The 19283-nt window shown below is 37.5% G+C and overlaps 1 protein-coding gene across 6 annotated transcripts in view; it reads left to right on the plus strand.

Annotated features, from left to right (window-relative positions):
* Positions 1-19283, plus strand: part of ZNF407 (zinc finger protein 407) — a 459414-nt gene that overhangs the window by 305279 nt on the left and 134852 nt on the right. For 5 of the 6 annotated variants that reach the window (XM_017951851.3, XM_017951853.3, XM_017951854.3 and 2 more), the window contains exon 8: positions 4663-4841. In XM_017951851.3, coding sequence (XP_017807340.2) covers positions 4663-4841 — 179 coding nt within the window. Of the gene's footprint in view, positions 1-4662; positions 4842-19283 lie in introns of those variants that run through there. The other variant, XM_017951855.3, reaches the window with a different exon arrangement.

Genomic DNA, 19283 nt, shown 5'->3' on the forward strand with positions numbered 1-19283 from the left:
TTTTCTTTCTGTTGACGCCGACTTTGCGCTGCGTGCCGGAGCCCTGCAGTTTGTGTTCCTACGTTTCCCCTCCATCACTTCCCACCCACCTTTGGAACTGGTAGCCACAACCTGGAGCCCAGGAATAGCTTTTACCAACTCTCTGAATTCCCAGGTGGAGATTTTGTGTTTATATGCACTTACCTTCTCTAAAGAAAAAGATGATGCATAGATTGCATTCAGTCCTTTGGTAGTTTGCTGTACTAACCTCATTTTTTAGTTAAGGAAAAGAGATCTCAGAGTTGAGGTACTTTCCTGAGATCACAGAGCCATTCTGCAGGTGCTGAAATTCTCATGTGGGGAATGGACCCGGCTGCCTGACTTGACACCCAGGGGGTGTTTCCTCTGCACCATGGTCGTCTGCTGCCAGGAATAAGAGGAAGAAAGTGGGGATAGGACTGATCTAGTGTTGGTTAGGAAACCGGATTGAAGGTCACAGTTCTTAGTGAATCCCAGGGAAACTGCCCAGTCATTGCCTGTTTCACTTTCTCCTTCATTCAGAGATGTGCACCAGTATCTCTCTTCCTAGTTCATTTCAGATGGAAACACTGTGACATGAGTTCTTCCTAGCATTCTTCTTATTAGAGTATACATGTAACCCTTTGCATTTTTCTGAGAAATATGACTTCTCATAAATTTTCTTAAAAGAAAAATTTCTTAACTCACCCATAGGGAAACACCAAGATGCATATAGATGGTGACAGGAGTAAGCTTCTTGGCTTGTGACAGGAGGTCCCAGGTGGCAGAAGAGGGAAAATCAGAGATAAAATGAGGTCTAGGGATATTTCCAGAGGAGCAGTGCGAGGCCAGGAGGAGTCACACTAGCTCAGGAATGGGCCTAGTTTACTACTTCTTCACCCAAGGTATCTGCTGTGCGGTGATTAGTAAAGAGGGTTCAAATCGGGGGGTGTGTGTGTGTGTGTGAATGCATGTGTGTGCTGGTATGGTGAGGTTCTATGCAGCATTGGTTTGAGGAAGGAGATTAGCAGCACGTGATAATTGCAGTAGCTGCACATCAGGCAAAACTCTGAAATTTGAGTGACTTAAAAATGTATTGCTCACTGAGGTAAAGGCCCATGGAGGCTGAGAACCTCTTCTTCTTGGTAACTTTACCACCTGAACATGTGGCCTGTAAGGTTCCAGTGGCAGGAAGAAGGGTGACAGCGGCACGAGAGTTCTTTTGTGTTCGTTTTTGTTTTAGTGGAGAGATAGATCATATATTTGACAAGTGACCCATTGAAATTGCAGCCTTTCGTGGTTTTTAATATGCTACCAGAATTGTGAAACCATTACTACAAGCAATCTTCGATTTTTATTACCCAAAGAGACTCCATACACATTAACACTCACTCTCATTTCCCCAAACGCATCCCAGTTCCTTCCTGTCTGCATGTGTTTATGCTCGTGGTATGTATATGTTTAAAACATACAATTACAAATACACATACACACATATGTATTATATAATAGAACATAAAAACACAGTGTGTATAGATACATCCTGTATACAAGCATATGCACATATCTGTGTAAGAATATACATGTGGAATGGTCCTTAATGCCTTTTAAAATCTCAAGTTCCACACCACATCTTTCTTGATTTATTTTATATTTTCAAATAAAAGAAGCTTCCCACCTTTTTAAATTCTCCCCCCTCCCTCAGTCCCCATATACGTCTTACCTATTTCAGTAATAGTCCCCAGTTGTTAGATCCTACATGCTGTTTAGTTACTGAGAGATACTGGCTTATTTTTGTCCTAGATACAGCCTTCTTGAAAACAAAATAATCTGTTTTCAAAGTTATCTCTTTCTTCCTTCCCTGAATGTTAGGATTCATTGCTGATATTGTTCTCCATGTAAATATGCATCATACATTGAAATGTATTTATTTTGGCAATTTTAATTTCTTCATATGATTGGTGATTGTCTTTGATGATGTTTCATGCCTAACATTTTACATAAGGAAATAATATTGGCGGTACCGAAGAATCTACATTCCTGATAAACAGTACTAATTAAGTACAGTAGTAGCTTTTTGTTTTCTCTCCCCTGTGTCAATAAACAATGGTGAATTTAGGAGGTGTCTATAATGCTGTAGAAAACATGTTGGAGATCTGCAGAATTAAGGGGTAATTTGGAGCAGTTTACCCAGCTTGAAGAACTAAAAAAAAATTGTTTCTTTTCCTTTTAAGTGTCATAAAAGTGGACATTTGCGTCAGTCACCTTCAGACATTTTCCTGTGTTATTTCTGACATGATCCAGAGCTGTTACTCTAAGGATAATTATACATTTAAGAGACTCTACAGTCCTACCCTTTGCTTAGAGTGTGCTAATGTCTCTGATATGTAAATTTTAAAGGGAAAGCTGGCTGTGGTGTACTTGAAAACATACCAACATTCTGGCCTCGAAAACAGAAAACCTAGGTTAGGATTCTGCCTTAACCACTCACCAGCCGTTCAGCCTGTGTAGCCAGCTTATCATTGTGATATTTACCTTCTTCTCTGTAAATTGTGTAGCAGTCTTGACCTCAAGAGGGTCATGCTTGCCTTCAAAGTCGCCAAGTCAGTGGAGGTACCTGGCATGCATTAGGTACTTATCTTTTTTTTTTCCTCTTACAGTAATTGTTAGTTCACAATAGGGAATTTATATATAAAGCAGGTTTTACAATTCAGTAGTGACTCATGAAAGAAAGAAGCTTGTGTGCATACATTCACTGTCTCGCATGTATTTAGTCTAAGATCTCAGGGAAATTTAACACCCAGATTGACAGAGACTTTGCCTAAAGCAAGTCGAAAATAGCTGGGAAAATATCTGTTATTCTAGTCCTTTTTTTATTTTTGAAAAAGGTGTTATTATTATTTTAATTTTTAAAATATATATATTTAACATATAAAACTTTATATTTGAAAAATAAGAGCAAGTGGGCGTTGCAGTATAGCTGCATTAATATTTGGATGTATTTCTTTCTAGTCTTCTTCCTAGGTATAGAGGGATTTGATTTGTTCAATTTAATTATACTGAGCAGATTTAGTTGTACAGGTACATTTGAGACAAACCCTGCCTGGAGATGGGAGGGAAGTAACAGGAACTTTTCCAAAGGACAATCTGGATGCAGGTACGAGACTGCTCCCAGAATATGAGATCCCCACTCATGAGGAACACGTTTGCATTTTAGCTTTGTCCAGAGACTGTAGGAAAGGACATCCCTGTACCCTCTGTCTTGGAAATACCGTTCCTAGTGCCATTTACATTAATTCTGCCTCACTTGGATGATACTTCCCATACTCCTCTTGTCAGGAGTAGATAGATACCATCTTTACTGAGTCTTTGAATTTCTAGCGTCATTGACTGCGTTTGTTTGTGAGAGATAACAATCATTTTCACTTCCTTGACCATTATTTCCCAAGGTATATTCCCTGAAAAATAAACATGGTATAATTGAATATTATACACAAAAGCAATTCGAATTAGAAGTGTTCAGGCAATGTAGACCTACATAAAGTTTCTTCTTAGAGCCTACCATTCTGAAGTGCACTATGAGATGTGTTGGCTAACTACCATTTCCTGATCTTATTTGGTCATGGAAATCTTTCTTCTAAGAACATCTTGTGGGATTTTGTTCTTCAGCAATACTTTTGGGAAATGGTGATAAACATATTGCTCTATTTTCTTCTGGCATTTAATTTTGGTCTGTAGGAAATCTGAGGCCAGCGTGATTTTTTTGTTTCTTTCTAGATAACTCCTCAACACCTGCTTGAAATTGTATAGGGCTCTTTTTATTACTGTTCTAAAAATGACAAAGACAAAAGGAAAACAGCTCTGCGTGTGTATTCAGAAAGAGTCTAGACGTGCAGTCTCTGTGGCAAAGGAACTGACAGGGATGACAGAGCAAGCAGAACAGTTTGCCTCAAAAACCAGCACCCCCTTCCCTGTTGGCTGATTATTTCAGGCCTTGTATTTCTAATTCTGCCGGAAAACACTGGGAGAGGAGCCCACCCCTGATTTCAGTGGCACTGTGGCGTGGAATATACGGGGGCCCTCCATTGTATTTTCCATGTCATCACTCTTAAGAGCCTGTATCATCACAGAAAGCTGCATGGGATTCACGTGTTGCCCAGATATTGGAGTTGAGCCTGGGAGCTGTTTCTAGCTACAACTCCATCTTCAAATTATTTTAGAGCCCACTTAGAAGCACCTTGCTTGACAGAACTTAAAAGCCAGTGTCTTTGTTCCCCAAATGCTCTAAATTCAGTGGAGGCAACAGCGCTTACATTTTTGTGCCACTCCTCACTGGTGATAGGTGTGTTCTCAGGGTCAGCTGACACCTTCACTGCCCTCAAGTGGTACCAGAATAATTTGATATTAAAATAATAGTGCTTGGGATTTGGTATTTCTGGTTCTTCATAGAAATGAAGCTAAAAGACCAACTGAAAAATTCATATCAGGGTTATAAAAACTACCAGCCTCATAGGGCTGACGTATTATATAAGCTATTTATTATGTGAGTACAGCACTTAAAATAGTACCAAACACATAGAGACGTTCTTATCTAATGTCAGTATGTGTAATATAAGGTTATTGGTTTGACCTTAATTAGATTTACTTTTCTGTCTTACTTGGTAGGTCAAACTGTGCTGAAAATATCCGCAAACACATTCTGCATACTGGCAAACACGAAGGAGTCAAGATGTACAACTGTCCCAAGTGTGACTACGGGACCAACGTCCCTGTGGAGTTCCGGAACCATTTGAAGGAACAGCATCCTGACATCGAAAACCCAGACCTCGCTTACCTGCATGCTGGTAAGGGACAGAAACTGTGAAAGTACTTGTTTTTAACAGGATTTCATGTAATCACAGCAGTTATAATGCTATTTGTACATTACCATGATTTATTATAATGAGTAGAGTATGTGATAGTATCTGCTTCAAGACCTATAAAAAAGTACATTCCAGTTTTATCCCACTCAACTATGAAAACAGGACTTTTCAACCATATTTTATCAAAAAAGCAAATCTGACAAAGTAATTATTCTATGACTGTAAAGTTAATATTAGTAAATATTTAAAGCATCGTTGACCTGAAATGAGAGTAGTTGTTAAATCTTCATATTTTGACTAATTGCTAAAATTTTTTTTCTCAAAAAATGCTTGTGATTTGAAATGTTATGCCCTGTTTCTTGACACCATCATCTTCCAGTGAATGCCTAGAAAGAATGCGACCTGCGACCATGGGGTCAAGCGTCGTGGGTGGTTAACGGTGCTGTGCGTCTCCCAGAAATTGGGAGGGGGCTGGCCCTGGGTTTGGGGAAGAGCTGGTGATGGGAGCGGCTGCTAAGAGGATTCTTGCCTCTTGGGTGGCAAGTCAGGCACTCCGGAAGGCGTCAGCGATGTGGGATGTGGCAGCAACCGCAGAGTAAAGCAGATCCGTTCCTCCAGCCCGACATGTTGTTTAATTGGCAAGTATTCCTTGGTGCCAGCTCTCACCGTACAGAGCAGCAGAATGATGGATTATGGGTGAGAGGACCTATTTGAAGAGGTACTTACCCTGAAGTAAATTTAGAGAAGCCTTCCAAGATTTAACTCAAGCAGCAGAGTTTGAATAAGGCCCATTGATCAAGGATGTGCTTTAGGCAGATGTTTTGGGACCTGTTAGAGCTGCTTTTAAACCCTACTTCTCATTATTGGCCATATGACCTCAGGCAGGCTGACCTCACTAGGCCCGAGGTTTCCCATATGTAAATCTGCTTGATAGTACCTACTAATAGGGTCATTGTGAGAATTTTACAAGATAACGGCTATGAAGCTAGAAGAGTCTAGGAGTTTGAATGAACTATCCCTAGTGCCTGCTGTGCTGCTGTAGGCATGAACATTTTATGCCTCTCTGTGCCATATGAAGGGGTAGTTAGCAGTGGTACGAATGTGGGGATTGTGATATAAATCACACCAGAAATGTGAGGTTCCAGCTTCAAAATCTTAAGCAATGTTTGCTCGCAAAATATGTATGTTAAAAGGAGTGTGGGTAATTTAAGGTAGACTAGTTTTCTTAATACATTTGACACTACGGAGATAGACGCTTATTACTGTTCTTTCATATTTCTCAATTGATGTTCACAAGACTGACTTATTTAAGTAATGTCGAGTGTGTGAGTTAGTAATTTTTCTACTATCCAGGGCTGTATTTGGCAAGCAAACAAAACCAGAGGTCTGTGCTCATTCACTTTTGGTGAGGTTGTCACTGAAAAGGTTTTGAAACTAGACAGTTTATCAGCGTTAGTTCATAAAAACAGATAAAGTCGAGTTGAAATATCTCTGGCCATCGAGTTGAAATATCTCTGGCCATAAGTGCCTATAGGTTCTTCATAAACATGGACCCATAACCTTACAGATACCAGAAACACCACCTGTGAAGGAGCTGCTGCTAGCAATGGCCAGGCCACAGGGACGAAATCCATGGTGGGCATCAGCAAAGTGTCCTCCTCGAGGTGGCCTTGCTCTGCCTCCTTTCCAGGTAGAAGATTGACATATCTGTCTCTCTCTTCTATTATACCAGTTACACATGAAAAACAGATTGTTCCCTAAAGTACAGTGAGTAAATAAGAGAAAAATAAAAACATTACTTATCTTAAAAAAAAAAAAAAAGACTGTAAATACTGTGATTTGGTTGAGATAATGTAAAGTTTAGTTGAGATAATATTTGGGAATTCATGTATTAAAGTGAGGTATTTTATTTTTTATTTGAAAACAGTTCTGCCGAAAGAGGTTTGTGTACAAATGTGCTATACCCTTGGTATCTCTACAATGGTGTGTAACTGCAGTTATGTGATGTAATTCACACAAATAACGCAAAACTGGAGTTCAGTGGAGACCCTGATTCAAGTCTCTATGTAAACACAAGTGTCTCTGAGCTTCAGATTCCTTATTGAAGAGTCTAGGAGTTTGAATAAACTATCCCTAGTCCCTGCTGTGCAGCTGTAGGCGTGACCTTCCAGGAGGATGGGCTCCAACTTAAGCTTGATCATTCTCTTGATGTCTGGTCCCGAAAACTGCATTTTAACCCTGTGGGTCTCAGTCTTCCTCCAAAGATGGAGATAGTGATGCCGACCACACACAATGTGTGTGCCATCTAAATGGGATCATTTGTAGTATATGTAAACTGTTTGACGTGATCATCTTTAGCATAAATGGTTGCTCAGTTTGTTTTTCCCTCTTTAGCAGAAGTTGATGATTCATTGTGTTTTTTTCTCAATCCTTTTTGGCAACCAGTAAAATGATTTTTGTATCATTTTCTATTTCATATTCCAAAGCATGAAAGACTATATGTGAGTTCTAATTTTAGTTGTAGCCAGATAAGAAGCACAAGACAAAAGTGGTTTTTTTTATTTTTTATTTTTTTACTTTTTATTTATTTATTTTTTATTATACTTTAAGTTCTAGGGTACATGTGCACAACGTGCAGGTTTGTTACATATGTATACATGTGCCATGATGGTGTGCTGTACCCCTTAACTCATCGTTTACATTAGGTATATCTCCTAATGCTATCCCTCCCCTTCCCCCCACCCCACAATAGGACCCGGTGTGTGATGTTCCCCTTCCTGTGTCCAGGTGTTCTCCTTGTTCAATTCCCACCTATAAGTGAGAACATGCGGTGTTTGGTTTTCTGTTCTTGCGATAGTTTGCTGAGAATGGTGGTTTCCAGCTGCATCCATGTCCCTACAAAGGACATGAACTCATCCTTTTTTATGGTTGCATAGTATTCCATGGTGTATATGTGCCACATTTTCTTAATCCAGTCTGTCATTGATGGACATTTGGGTTGGTTCCAAGGCTTTGCTATTGTGAATAGTGCTGCAGTAAACATACACGTGCATGTGTCTTTATATCAGCATGATTTGTAATCCTTTGGGTATATCCCCAGTAATGGGATGGCTGGGTCAAATGGTATTTCTAGGTCTAGACCCTTGAGGACTCGCCACACTGTCTTCCACAATGGCTGAACTAGTTTACAGTCCCACCAACAGTGTAAAAGGGTTCTTGTTTCTCCACATCCTCTCCAGCACCTGTTGTTTCCTGACTTTTTAATGATTGCCATTCTAACTGGTATGAGATGGTATCTCATTGTGGTTTTGATTTGCATTTCTCTGATGGCTAGTGATGGTGAGCATTTTTTCATGTGTCTGTTGGCTACATAAATGTCTTCTTTTGAGAAGTGTCTGTTCATATCCTTTGCCCACTTTTTGATGGGGTTGTTTGTTTTTTTCTTGTAAATTTGAGTTCTTTATAGGTTGTGGATATTAGCCCTTTGTCAGATGAGTAGATTGCAAAAATTTTCTCCCATTCTGTAGGTTGCCTCTTCACTCTAATGGTAGTTTCTTTTGCTGTGCAGAAACTCTTTAGTTTAATTAGATCCCATTTGTCAATTTTGGCTTTTGTTACCATTGCTTTTGGTGTTTTAGACATGAAGTCCTTGCCCATGCCTATGTCCTGAATGGTATTGCCTAGGTTTTCTTCTAGGGTTTTTGTGGTTTTAGGTCTAACATTTAAGTCTCTAATCCATCTTGAATTAATTAAAATAATTGAGATTATGTTCTGTAAAAACAGTAAATTTAAGAAGTCGATTTGTGTTATTAGTTCAATAGTTTAAGAAAAAGATGACTAGAAAATCTCAAACTACCTGGAAATGGAATATTACGTTTACAAATAATAATCCATGGTTAAAAAAAATAAACAGCCCAAAGTTTCTTTATTTTCTTTAACTATGGATTATTATTTGTAAACGTAATATTCCATTTCCAGGTAGTTTGAGATTTTCTAGTCATCTTTTTTTTTAAACTATTGAACTAATAACACAAATCGACTTCTTAAATTTACTGTTTTTACAGAACATAATCTGAATTATTTTAATTCTTTAAAAATTTGTGTAGACTTTTTTATGCCCAGCAAATGGTAAGTTTCGGTAAATTTTTGAGACACCTGAGGAAAGAATACTTGGCACCAGTGGTGTTTGTTCCCTGTATGTCAGTTACAATGTTTAGTTTGTTCACTGTGTTGTTCAGATTGTCATATTCTTAGTGCTTTTTAAAATGCTGGTTCTGTCAGCTGTTAAGAGGAGTATGTTAAAGTTTCCTACTATAATTGTGGATTTATCTTTTAAAATTCTGTTATTTTTGGCTTTACATATTTTGAAGATATATCACTAAGTACTCAGGACTTAGGATTGTTTTAGATACAGACGTGCACACATAATTATGAAATACTTCTTAGTAGCAATATCTCTTGCCATAATTCTGAGTTTCATATTGGTATACCTACACCAGATTCCTTATAAGCAGCTTATAGTTGTATTTTGTTTATCTGCTGGGGCAATTTTTATCTTTTACATTAAATATTTAGTCTTTTACTTTAGTATTTGTACTTAATGTAATTATTGGTATATTCATCATAGTCAAAACTCCAGAATACCCTAATGTCCCTCAAGCAGAATGTACAAAGGTTGTATATTCACATAATAGAATACGTCAGTGAGAATGAATGAACTACACGTACAAGCAACAATGTGAAATAAGTCTCACAGTCATATCATTGGATGAACCAAGCCAGTCACCAAGGAGTACGTTTTATATGATTGCGTTTATATTAAATATAAAAACAGATAAAACTACTCTATGAGGTTAGAAGTCAGAGTTTATTTTCCCTTGTGGGCACCAGTCGCTGAATAAAGTACAGTGGTGCTAGTAAGATTCTGATTCTTAATTCCAGTATTGAGACATGGTTGTGTTCAATTTGAGAAATTCATCAAAGTCTCTTCTATGAGTTGTATTCTGTATATACCTAAAAAAAAACCACCTTTCTCCACATCCAAGTTTCTGAAGAGGTTCATTTAGGCCCAATCTAGATCTAATATAATGAGATTTTACAGTCACATAAATCTTCACAAAATCGACATCAAACTAAAAATAGGTTTCTGTCATTGTGTGATTTTTCTTCTATTTTGTAAAATCTATTTCATCTCAAAAATTATCTTGATTTGATCTCTTCAGTTTTAACAATTACATTTCTACCATGTCGCCCATCCATAAATAAGCTTGGTACTCATTCACTACATTTGGACAAAGAATTTAAATGCATGTGTGTGTTTACACCACCAGTGGCCTTCAGTCTGACCCCATGCATAGTTCACTTCAGCAGGGATAGCTCAGAATGCTTTAAACATAACCCCAGAGAAAGGGAAGTGAAGACAGGGAAGCCAGAGGGGGAGGGCTGAGGAGAGGTTGCTCAGCCTTCTCTGATGGTGCCTATGAAGAAAGAGATGTTTTTTTCTCGTCAGTTCCAAGCAGCAGACTTATAGTTATGCCTTTATGGCTCAAGGAGCCTGTTTGCTATTGAAATAGTACTTATTGCTCATGAATGAATGCCCACTGGAAGACCCACGGGTAGTGTGGTCACTTTCTGAGCCTATGTGCAGTGCATCAAAGCTATGCAGTTGATTTATTTATTTCTTATTTCTCTCTGAGACCTTAAATGTGGTAAGTGTTGGTATCTTTTCCAAAGGTAATGATTACAAAGTGTTCTCTTTTCAGGGAGAATTGAGCATTATGTAATGATACGGTATTTTTCTTAATTTCCTTTATTTTTCTACCCTCATACTTTTGTAGCACATTTCAATTGATTTTATTTTCATCAGTTTTTACATATGCTAAGACTTGGTCATATAAGGATGTACATTAGGTTGTTACCTGTACAGAGTGATAACACTTGAAATTATCATATCTCTTCAAGAATTGGGGATTTTGTATTCTTCTCTAAGATGATCAACTTTGTATTCTCTATAACATGTATTATTTAACTGCATTCCCTACATTTGCCTCTTCCCAGTTATAAGAATAAGAATTTGAAAGTTTGACTCTCATCAAAACCCCAAGTCCCTTTTTCTTCCTCACGGTAACTGTTCATTTAAATTAAATCTATTTGATTCGTTAATGCTTTCCAAGTACATCTCTTTATCCTTAGGCAGCTGAAATTTCATTCTACCTCTGAGCCCATTTACTTAATCTATTGCAGTTAACGTAAAACAGCTATAGTCTTTCGTCTTAACCATTACCCCTTATTTAGCAATGTATTCAAATTTCCTACATAAAAAAATTCCTTCATCATTAATTAGAACCATTAGTGTTCAATACATAGAACCTTGTAGAATAGAATGCAGTCTTCTCCCAAATTCCTCTTGGCCCTCTATTTTTAACCCAGTTGCTTTCATCCCCTTTTGTTAGTTGGATGCTCTGACACATGTCATGACATTTTGTACAATAATTCATTTTCTGAAAAGGTCCAAAAATCTCAGAAAATCCTGACAGTTTCTCATTGGTTCTTCCTTACATAAACCAATTATTACTTCAACCTAAAAAGGAACGAAATTTTTCCTGACATGATTGCCTTTGGTAAATCCGTGCTGACTCACTCCTATTAAATTGTACTTCTCCAAATGTATCATTAAGCTCATCCATAAGTATCATCTCAAATTTATTTCCTAATATAGATGTTAGATTTACAGGTCTATAATTTTCAGCCTCTCTTCTCTTTCTTTTTAACCTTCAGACTGGATTCCTTGTTTTCCAGTCTCCTGATACTTCACCACTAACAAAAGACTTCCTAAAATAATTAACACTTCAGCAATTTGATCCTTTAACCTCAGACATCATCCATGAGTTGGTTAATTTACTGTTTTTCTTAACTGCTGCTAAATGTCTTTGTTCCTTTCATACTCCCGTCCAAATACTCCTGTGCTGTCTGCCATAGCAGTACCCTTGATGTCCATTATGGCTCAACACATTTGGTATTTTGATAGCTGATAATTTTTCTTCATTCCCTTTCTCACTCTCATGCCTGTTGGAATTCCTAAGTTTAGAAGGAACTCTCTTACATACTTCGTAATCTATAAGTGAATAATGTCAGAACAATATTTTTCATCATCCTAGTGTTTTCAGTAATGTAATTGGTATCCAGGAAAATTGCATTTGTGGATATTTATCAGTAAACATACTGTTTACTGAGAAGCAGATCTTTGACCTGATCTCCACCTCTTTTTTCTTGAATAATATACTGAAAGAGGGTTTTTTTCAAAGCTTTCTAATGATACATTTTAAAATAGTTTTACAACCGGGTGCGATGGCTCACGCCTGTAATCCCAGCACATTGGTTGGCCGAGGTGGGCGATCTCACCTGATGTCAGGACTTCGAGATCAGCCTGGTCAATGTGGTGAAACCCTGTCTCTACTAAAAGTACAAAAAGTAGCTGGGTGTCATGGTGGGCGCCTGTAATCCCAGCTACTTGGGAGGCTGAGACAGGAGAATTGCTTGAACTGGGAGGCGGAGGTTGCAGTGAGCTGGGATTGCACCATTGCACTCCAGCCTGGGCGACAACAGTGAAACTCTGTCTCAAGATTAAATAAATAAAAATAAAATAGTTTTACATTTCATCTTTTTAGGAATAACTAGATGCCAGTGTTCTTCAGTACGCATATCTTCCTTGATCTGCCTGACACCATGGAGCAGTGTCAGAGAAGCTCTTGCTCCTTCCCGCCATCCTCCTGCAAGAGGATGATCCTAATTGTTCTAGAGTGATCCAAATGGTAGTTATGTATGGTTTCCTTATGTTTTCATTAGCTAGTACGTAGTAATGAAGACCTGTTTTTCATGCTATCACATTTTGTCTTTTCAATTAGAAAGAATCGTAAATAGTATCTGTGCCAAACTTTTCTCTAGACCATTGAATCCTCAAAACAAATCTTGTTGATACATATTATTCTCAATTTAATGGTTTTGAAAAATCCATCCTCAAAAGGTTATGTTGCTTGAGGAAGCATAACTACAGAGTGGCTCTATAAAATTCGCACCTGTCTTCAGAGTCTTACAGTTACAGAACCCTGCTGTACAGGAGTTTTTAAAATCATTGGTCAGCAGGTTAATGAAATTTTTTCAGTGGAAACCTTAAAAATTTAGAGTTTTCAGATTTCAAATAATCTAAACACATATATTAGGAAGTAGAATAATATAATGTAATAATGTAAAAACACCGTGGTAAATGTTTTCACAGTTGTACCTCTCCTGCCTAGTACAGAGCCTGTCGCACAGACGGATGGGTGGAGTCAGATGAACTAGGTTTCAGGGTACACTTTGTCACCATTGAGATGTGTAACTTTGAACAAGTCACTCAAGCTTTTTGTGTCTGTTTTCTCAACTGCAAAAAGAGTAACATTGTTTAGCTTTTCTTTTGAACATGCGGTTCAAATTAGATAATCCATATGAAAGAGCTTGAAAATTGTGAAGTTATTCTTTTAAGAAAGTTACTGGATTTTGTTACTGCTATTTTGATAGCAACAGAGTAGAAGGAAAAGACGAATGATTTTTTTGCATGTATTTCAAGTTGCTATTAAGGGTAATGAATCTCATAACAATAAACATATATATGTGTACACATTAGTATTCATACATATATATTAGTGTAACAGTCTGAGCACATACTAAAATTAGGGCTACAGAAGGCCTACTTAAAACTTTTCAGAGTAGAAACTTACCATTTAAAAAATGTATTTAAATTATTTCTTTTCTTTGTATGTTACCTATGTTGAAGAAAACAGCCAATCTCTGTTAAATATTTAAAGATGTTTATCCTGTGCCAGATATGAGTGACCATGGCCTGTGACACAGCCACAGGAGGCTCTAAGAACATGTGCCCAAGGTGTTTGAGTTATAGCTTGGTTTATATATTTTAGGAAAACAGAAGTTATAGCCAAAGACATCAGTCAGTACCTGTAAGGTATACATTTGTTCGGCCCAAAAAGGTAGGACATCTCGAGCAGGGAGCTGGAGAGCTCACATGTCATAGGTGGATTCAAAGATTTTCTGATTGGCAGTTGGTTAAGTTAAACTTTGCCTGAAGACTTGAAGCCAGCAGGAAGAAACGCTTAAGTTAAGATAAGGGGAGTTGTAGAAGCCAAGGTTCTTACTCTGTAGATGAAGCTTCCAGGTAACCGGCTACAGAGAGAATGGATGGTAAAGGTCTCTTTTAGGACCTGAAAAGGTGGCAGACTGTTAGTGAAATTTCTGCTGGATCTGGAGAAGATATGGAAAGGGGATTCTCTACAGAATGCAGATTTTCCCAATAAGAGATGGCATTCCAGGGCCATTTCAAAATATGTCAAAAAATATATTTTGGAGGTAAAATACTTTGATTTCTTGTAAGACCTGCTATCTGTCACATAATGCTATACCAGAGTCAGGTTGGTGTTGAATATCTTCTTGCTACAAAGAGTCTGTTTTGTCCATCTTATGATCTATATTTTAATGTTAATGCTGGCCAGTTGTGCCTGAATTCCAAAGGGAGGACCTTGTAGGGAGGCATGTCCCTCCGGCCTTCCCTTCAGGGCCTGAACTAGTTTTTCAGGTTTCTTTGGGATCCCTTTGGCCGAGAAGGGGTCCGTTCAGTTGGCAGGGGCATCGGGGCTTAGAATTTTATTTTTGGCTTTTATCTACTACACTCTATAGTTTTAAAACTTTTTTTAAAAGAATATCATCCTGAAAAAGTATCCTTTCTACTGTCTATTTTAGTGTTCTGTAAAGTCCTGAATGGCATTCATGAATTTATAATGAAGTTAGAGTGCACAATTAAAACCCAGCTTTTGATAGTAACACTTAGCAAGATTGGCCGAACTGGCTCTCAGGCCCGCAGCTCACTCACGCTCATCCTCTCACTACAGGACCTTAAAGAAAAGTTTTAAAGTGATGTTTAACTTTTTTCCAGAAAAAAAAACCGTATTCTCCCCTTCCTTGGGTGTGCTGGCCGAGTGTGATGGCCTGTATGATTCGAGCTACGCCAGCGCCTCCTTCCCGGCTCCCTTCCCTGCTGCGCCAAGGACACAGCCACATGGCATTCTCTTACCTCATGGCCGGCAGCGTTGCGATCTTATCAGAGCTCACATTTGCAGCATTCATGAACTGGATTCTGAAAGTTAAAATAGTTAAAAAAAAAAAAAAAAAAGTAAGCAAAATTGAAAATTGTGATCTTATCCCCTCTGACAGCTTCATTTATCAACATTTTAAGGGAAACAATTGATTGTGGAAAGTTATGGTGGGGGCAGTATGATTTTATCAGGTAATTGATGTGGTTTTTACTTTTATATAGACTTTTTATCAACTATTTAATTCAATATAATTTATATATTTTAAAAATGTGCACACCCTCACACACATATTTTGACCCCCACCTAAATGGCAGTTTTAGATTAGGAAACAAAGATCCTGTTGCCCAGTCATGTTGCTACTACTGCAGAACAGGTTACTGTTCCAACTGAAGCAGTCCACTGAAGAATAGCATGACAAGTCTTTCAAATTATCAGGGAAATTTAGATACATTGTTTCATTAGCTTTGAAATGTAGTTCAGAATATGAAGTAATGCACATTATTACTCTTTGCAATTTCATTTATTTCTATTTGCATTGAGGAAAATTACCATTTAGCAAGTTTTTATCTTAAATGATTTTAAACTTACAGAAACGTTTGCAGAAATAGTACAGAGAGTTCCATATCTCCTTCACCCAACTTGCCCAAATGTTAACATCAACCGTAACCATACTACTTACGAAAGCCTGGAAATTTAGCATTAATACATTGCCATTTTCTATGTTACATTCTTGTATTCAGAGTTTATCATTTTTCCACTCACATCCTCCTTCATTCCCAGAATTCAGCCCAGGAACCATCATTCCTTTTAGTTGCCACGTCTTCTTAGACTTCTCCAGTCCAGGACAGATTTTCAGTACCTTGGCACTTGTAAGGAACATGGGTTTGTTATTTTGTAGAATGTCTCTTAATTTGGAATAGTGTAATGTTTACTCATGGTGTGATCAAAGTCATTTAAGAAAACACCAGAAGAAATGTGTGCTGTGCCTGGAGCACCTTGTGACTGAGGACGTCCGCCCGGCCCATGGAGTGAGGCGGGATCTTCAGAATCCTCCACTGGCGGCTTCCTGGTTTTACCTTTTTAATCAGTACACATCTTAGAGAAAGCTTTTCAGACCACGAAAATAGCCTATTTCTCTCCAGTCATTTGCCCAATACTTTTGACATTCATTAATTTATCCTGCCTGAATAAGGTCTGTGATGCTTAAATTGTGTTTTTTTCCTTTTCCTTCATTTTTTCTACATTTAATAATTGGAACTATTCTGTAAGGAATGGTAGTCGATTCTTTCTTTCCCAGATTTTTGTTCCATTTCTTTTTATAAGTGTGGAGGTATTTTATCCTGAGCTTTATAATTCAATACCATTGCGGCTTATTTTTCTTACTGAAACCACTCCTGCATTAACCACTGCCCCCTCTTTCCAGTCAGCTCCTATGCCCTGTGTGCACCCCCATCCTTTTAGAGACATCTCTTTACTTTTCAGGCACCACAGTGTTCTGTGGGTTCATCTTGTGTTTTCCTCGCCATGGTCCAGAAATGAATCAGTACTTTAAGGAGACCTGGTTCCTTTGGTTGGAGAATGGTATTTATAAGCCAAGATGTATACACTGTGTGGACTCATTCTTCTGTGTACCACTGCTTCTAGGCCTTCTCAGCAGATAAACAAGGAAGTGTAGGTATGTGTACTAAATCCTGCCTTCCTGTGAATATAGGTGTTTTTCTCTATCTCTCTATCTAGAACATAAATTATTCAAGACCTAAATATAAGAAATAAAACTGTAAAAACCCTTCAAAAGGAACATACAGATAAAGCTTTATGACCTTGAATTAGGCCATTATTTCTTGGATATTACTCCAAAAGAACAAATAACAAAAGGAAAACATAAGTTGAATTTCATCAAAATTAAAGATTTTGTGCTTCAAAGGGTACCATCAAAAAGATGAAAGAAAAACTTATAAAATGAGAAAAAATATTTTGCAAATATATCTGGTAATGGTCTTGTATTCAGAATATATATAAGGCACTCTGTCACTCAACAAGAGCAAGGCAAATAACCAATTTTAAAAATGGATAAAGGATCAAAATAACTATTTCCCCAAAGATGATATGCAAGTGGCCGGCAAGCCATGGGAAATGCGCTCAGCACCATTACTGGTGAGGAAAATGCAAATAAAAACCACAGTCAAATTCCACAGCTAGGTTTTTTATTCTTTTTGGCAGTTATTAATAGAGAGGCTTTAAACATTCACATATAAGATTCTGTGACTATAAGATCTCATTTTCTTGGGTATATACCTAGAAATGAGATCCCTGGATTATATGGTATACTTAACTGTCTAAAAAAAAAATCTGTTGAACTATTTTTCAAACTGTCTGTGCATAGCATGTTCCCGCCAGCAATGTGTGAGTTCCCGTCACTCCACGTCCTCACCAGGAGCTCATGGTGTGGTTTTAATTTGTATTTAACAGATCACTAATGATGTTGAGCATCAATTCATGATTATTTGGCATCTGTATATTTTCTTTGATGAAGTGTCTTTTGAAATACAAGATTTTTTCCCCTTTCTACATTAGGTTGAGTTTTGAGATCATTTTTATTTTATATTTTTGACCTGAGACCTTTGAAATATGATTTGCAAATATTTTCTCCTAGTCTGAGACATGTCTCTTTTTTCCCCTCTTAACAGTGTCTGTCATAGAGAAAAGTCATAATATTCATAAGGTCCAGTTTATTAATTTTTTCCTTTATGCTTCGAGCTTTTGATACAATATCTAAAAGCTATTTGCCTAACTTGACTTACAAAGAATAATTTATATATTTTCTTCTAGAAGCTTTATGTTTTTATTACACTTTACATTTAGGTCTATGATCCATTTTGAGTCGTATTTTGTATAACATATAAGGTATAAGTCAAAGTTCTTTATCTTGCATGCAGATGTCTCATTTTGTTCAGCAATATTTATTGAAAATACTATCCTTCCTTCTTTAAATTGCCTTTGTTCTTTTGTTGAAAATAAGTTAGCAACATTTCTCTGGGTCAGTTTGTTTACTCTGTTACCCTAGCAATTTCTGAAATTAAGCATACATGGGTTTTACATTTTATCCTTAAAATGCCACAGTTGGATATGTGCATTTCCCTTCAACTTCATGTGTCCATCTCCTCCCTGATCTGAGACGTAGTTTAAACTCATCACAAATGTGTTTGGCATGTCACTGGCTCTTCTTTGTCCTGAATGACTTTCGACTCAGCCTGATATTTGTTATAACTAATCATTCAAAAAGAAAAAAACTTAGGTGAAAATAAAATGAGATCTGCATATTTACATTCAGAATGTAATGCCTAGTAAAATTTTTCTCCTTCAATTCTTTATGTTATCAAATAAGAAAATGTGTTCACTTTTTGTGTATGATATGATTCTGGTGAGTTTCTCTGGTGGTAAATAATACTCACCAATTTAGTATTTTGCATTCACTATATTTTTCTCATTAGCAAATAAATAAGCTTTAATTAAAAAAAAAAAAAAAAGAAAAACCATGACTTCCACCTCATACCTACTCAGATGCCTCCTGTCAGAAAAATAGAAAATCGCGAGTGTTGATAAGGATGTAGAGAAGTTAGTAAGTACCCTTGTGCGCCGTTGAAGTGACTGTACAATGGTGCAGCTGCCATTTAAGCGGAATGGCAGCCCCTCCAGGAACGAAACATAGAATTACCATATTATCCAGCAGCTCCCCATCCAGAATCATTGAAGGCAAGGTCTCAAACAGGTATTTGTACACCCATGTTCATAGCAGCACCATTAATAGTGAAAAAGTGGAAGAAACCCAAACATCCATCAACAGAAGAATGGATCAACAAAGTTTGTTATATATTGTACAGTGGAGCATTACTCAGCCCTAAAAAGGAAGGAAAATCTGGCACATGCTATTACATGGATGAACCTGGAGAATAATGTTAAGTTAAACAAGCCAGTCACACAAGATGGCTTACGCTGATAAGTATAATTCCATTATAATTCCACTTACAGATGATGTGCCTAGAGTAGTCAAGGTCACAGAGATAGAAGGTAGAATGGTGGGTGCCGGGAGCTGCCGGGAGGGAAAACGGGGAGTTGTGTGACCAGGCAGAGTTACGGTATTGTAAGATGAAAGAGACGAGTTGTGTAGCAGTGTGATGCTACTTAATTAACACTGCTGAAATGTCCACATAAAACTGGTTAGGATGGTAAATTGTATGTATGTTTTACCACAATTTTTTAAAATTACAAACACAAAAATAAT

The sequence above is a fragment of the Papio anubis genome, chromosome 19 (assembly GCF_008728515.1).
Source record: "Papio anubis isolate 15944 chromosome 19, Panubis1.0, whole genome shotgun sequence".
Taxonomy (NCBI): Eukaryota; Metazoa; Chordata; class Mammalia; order Primates; family Cercopithecidae; genus Papio; species Papio anubis.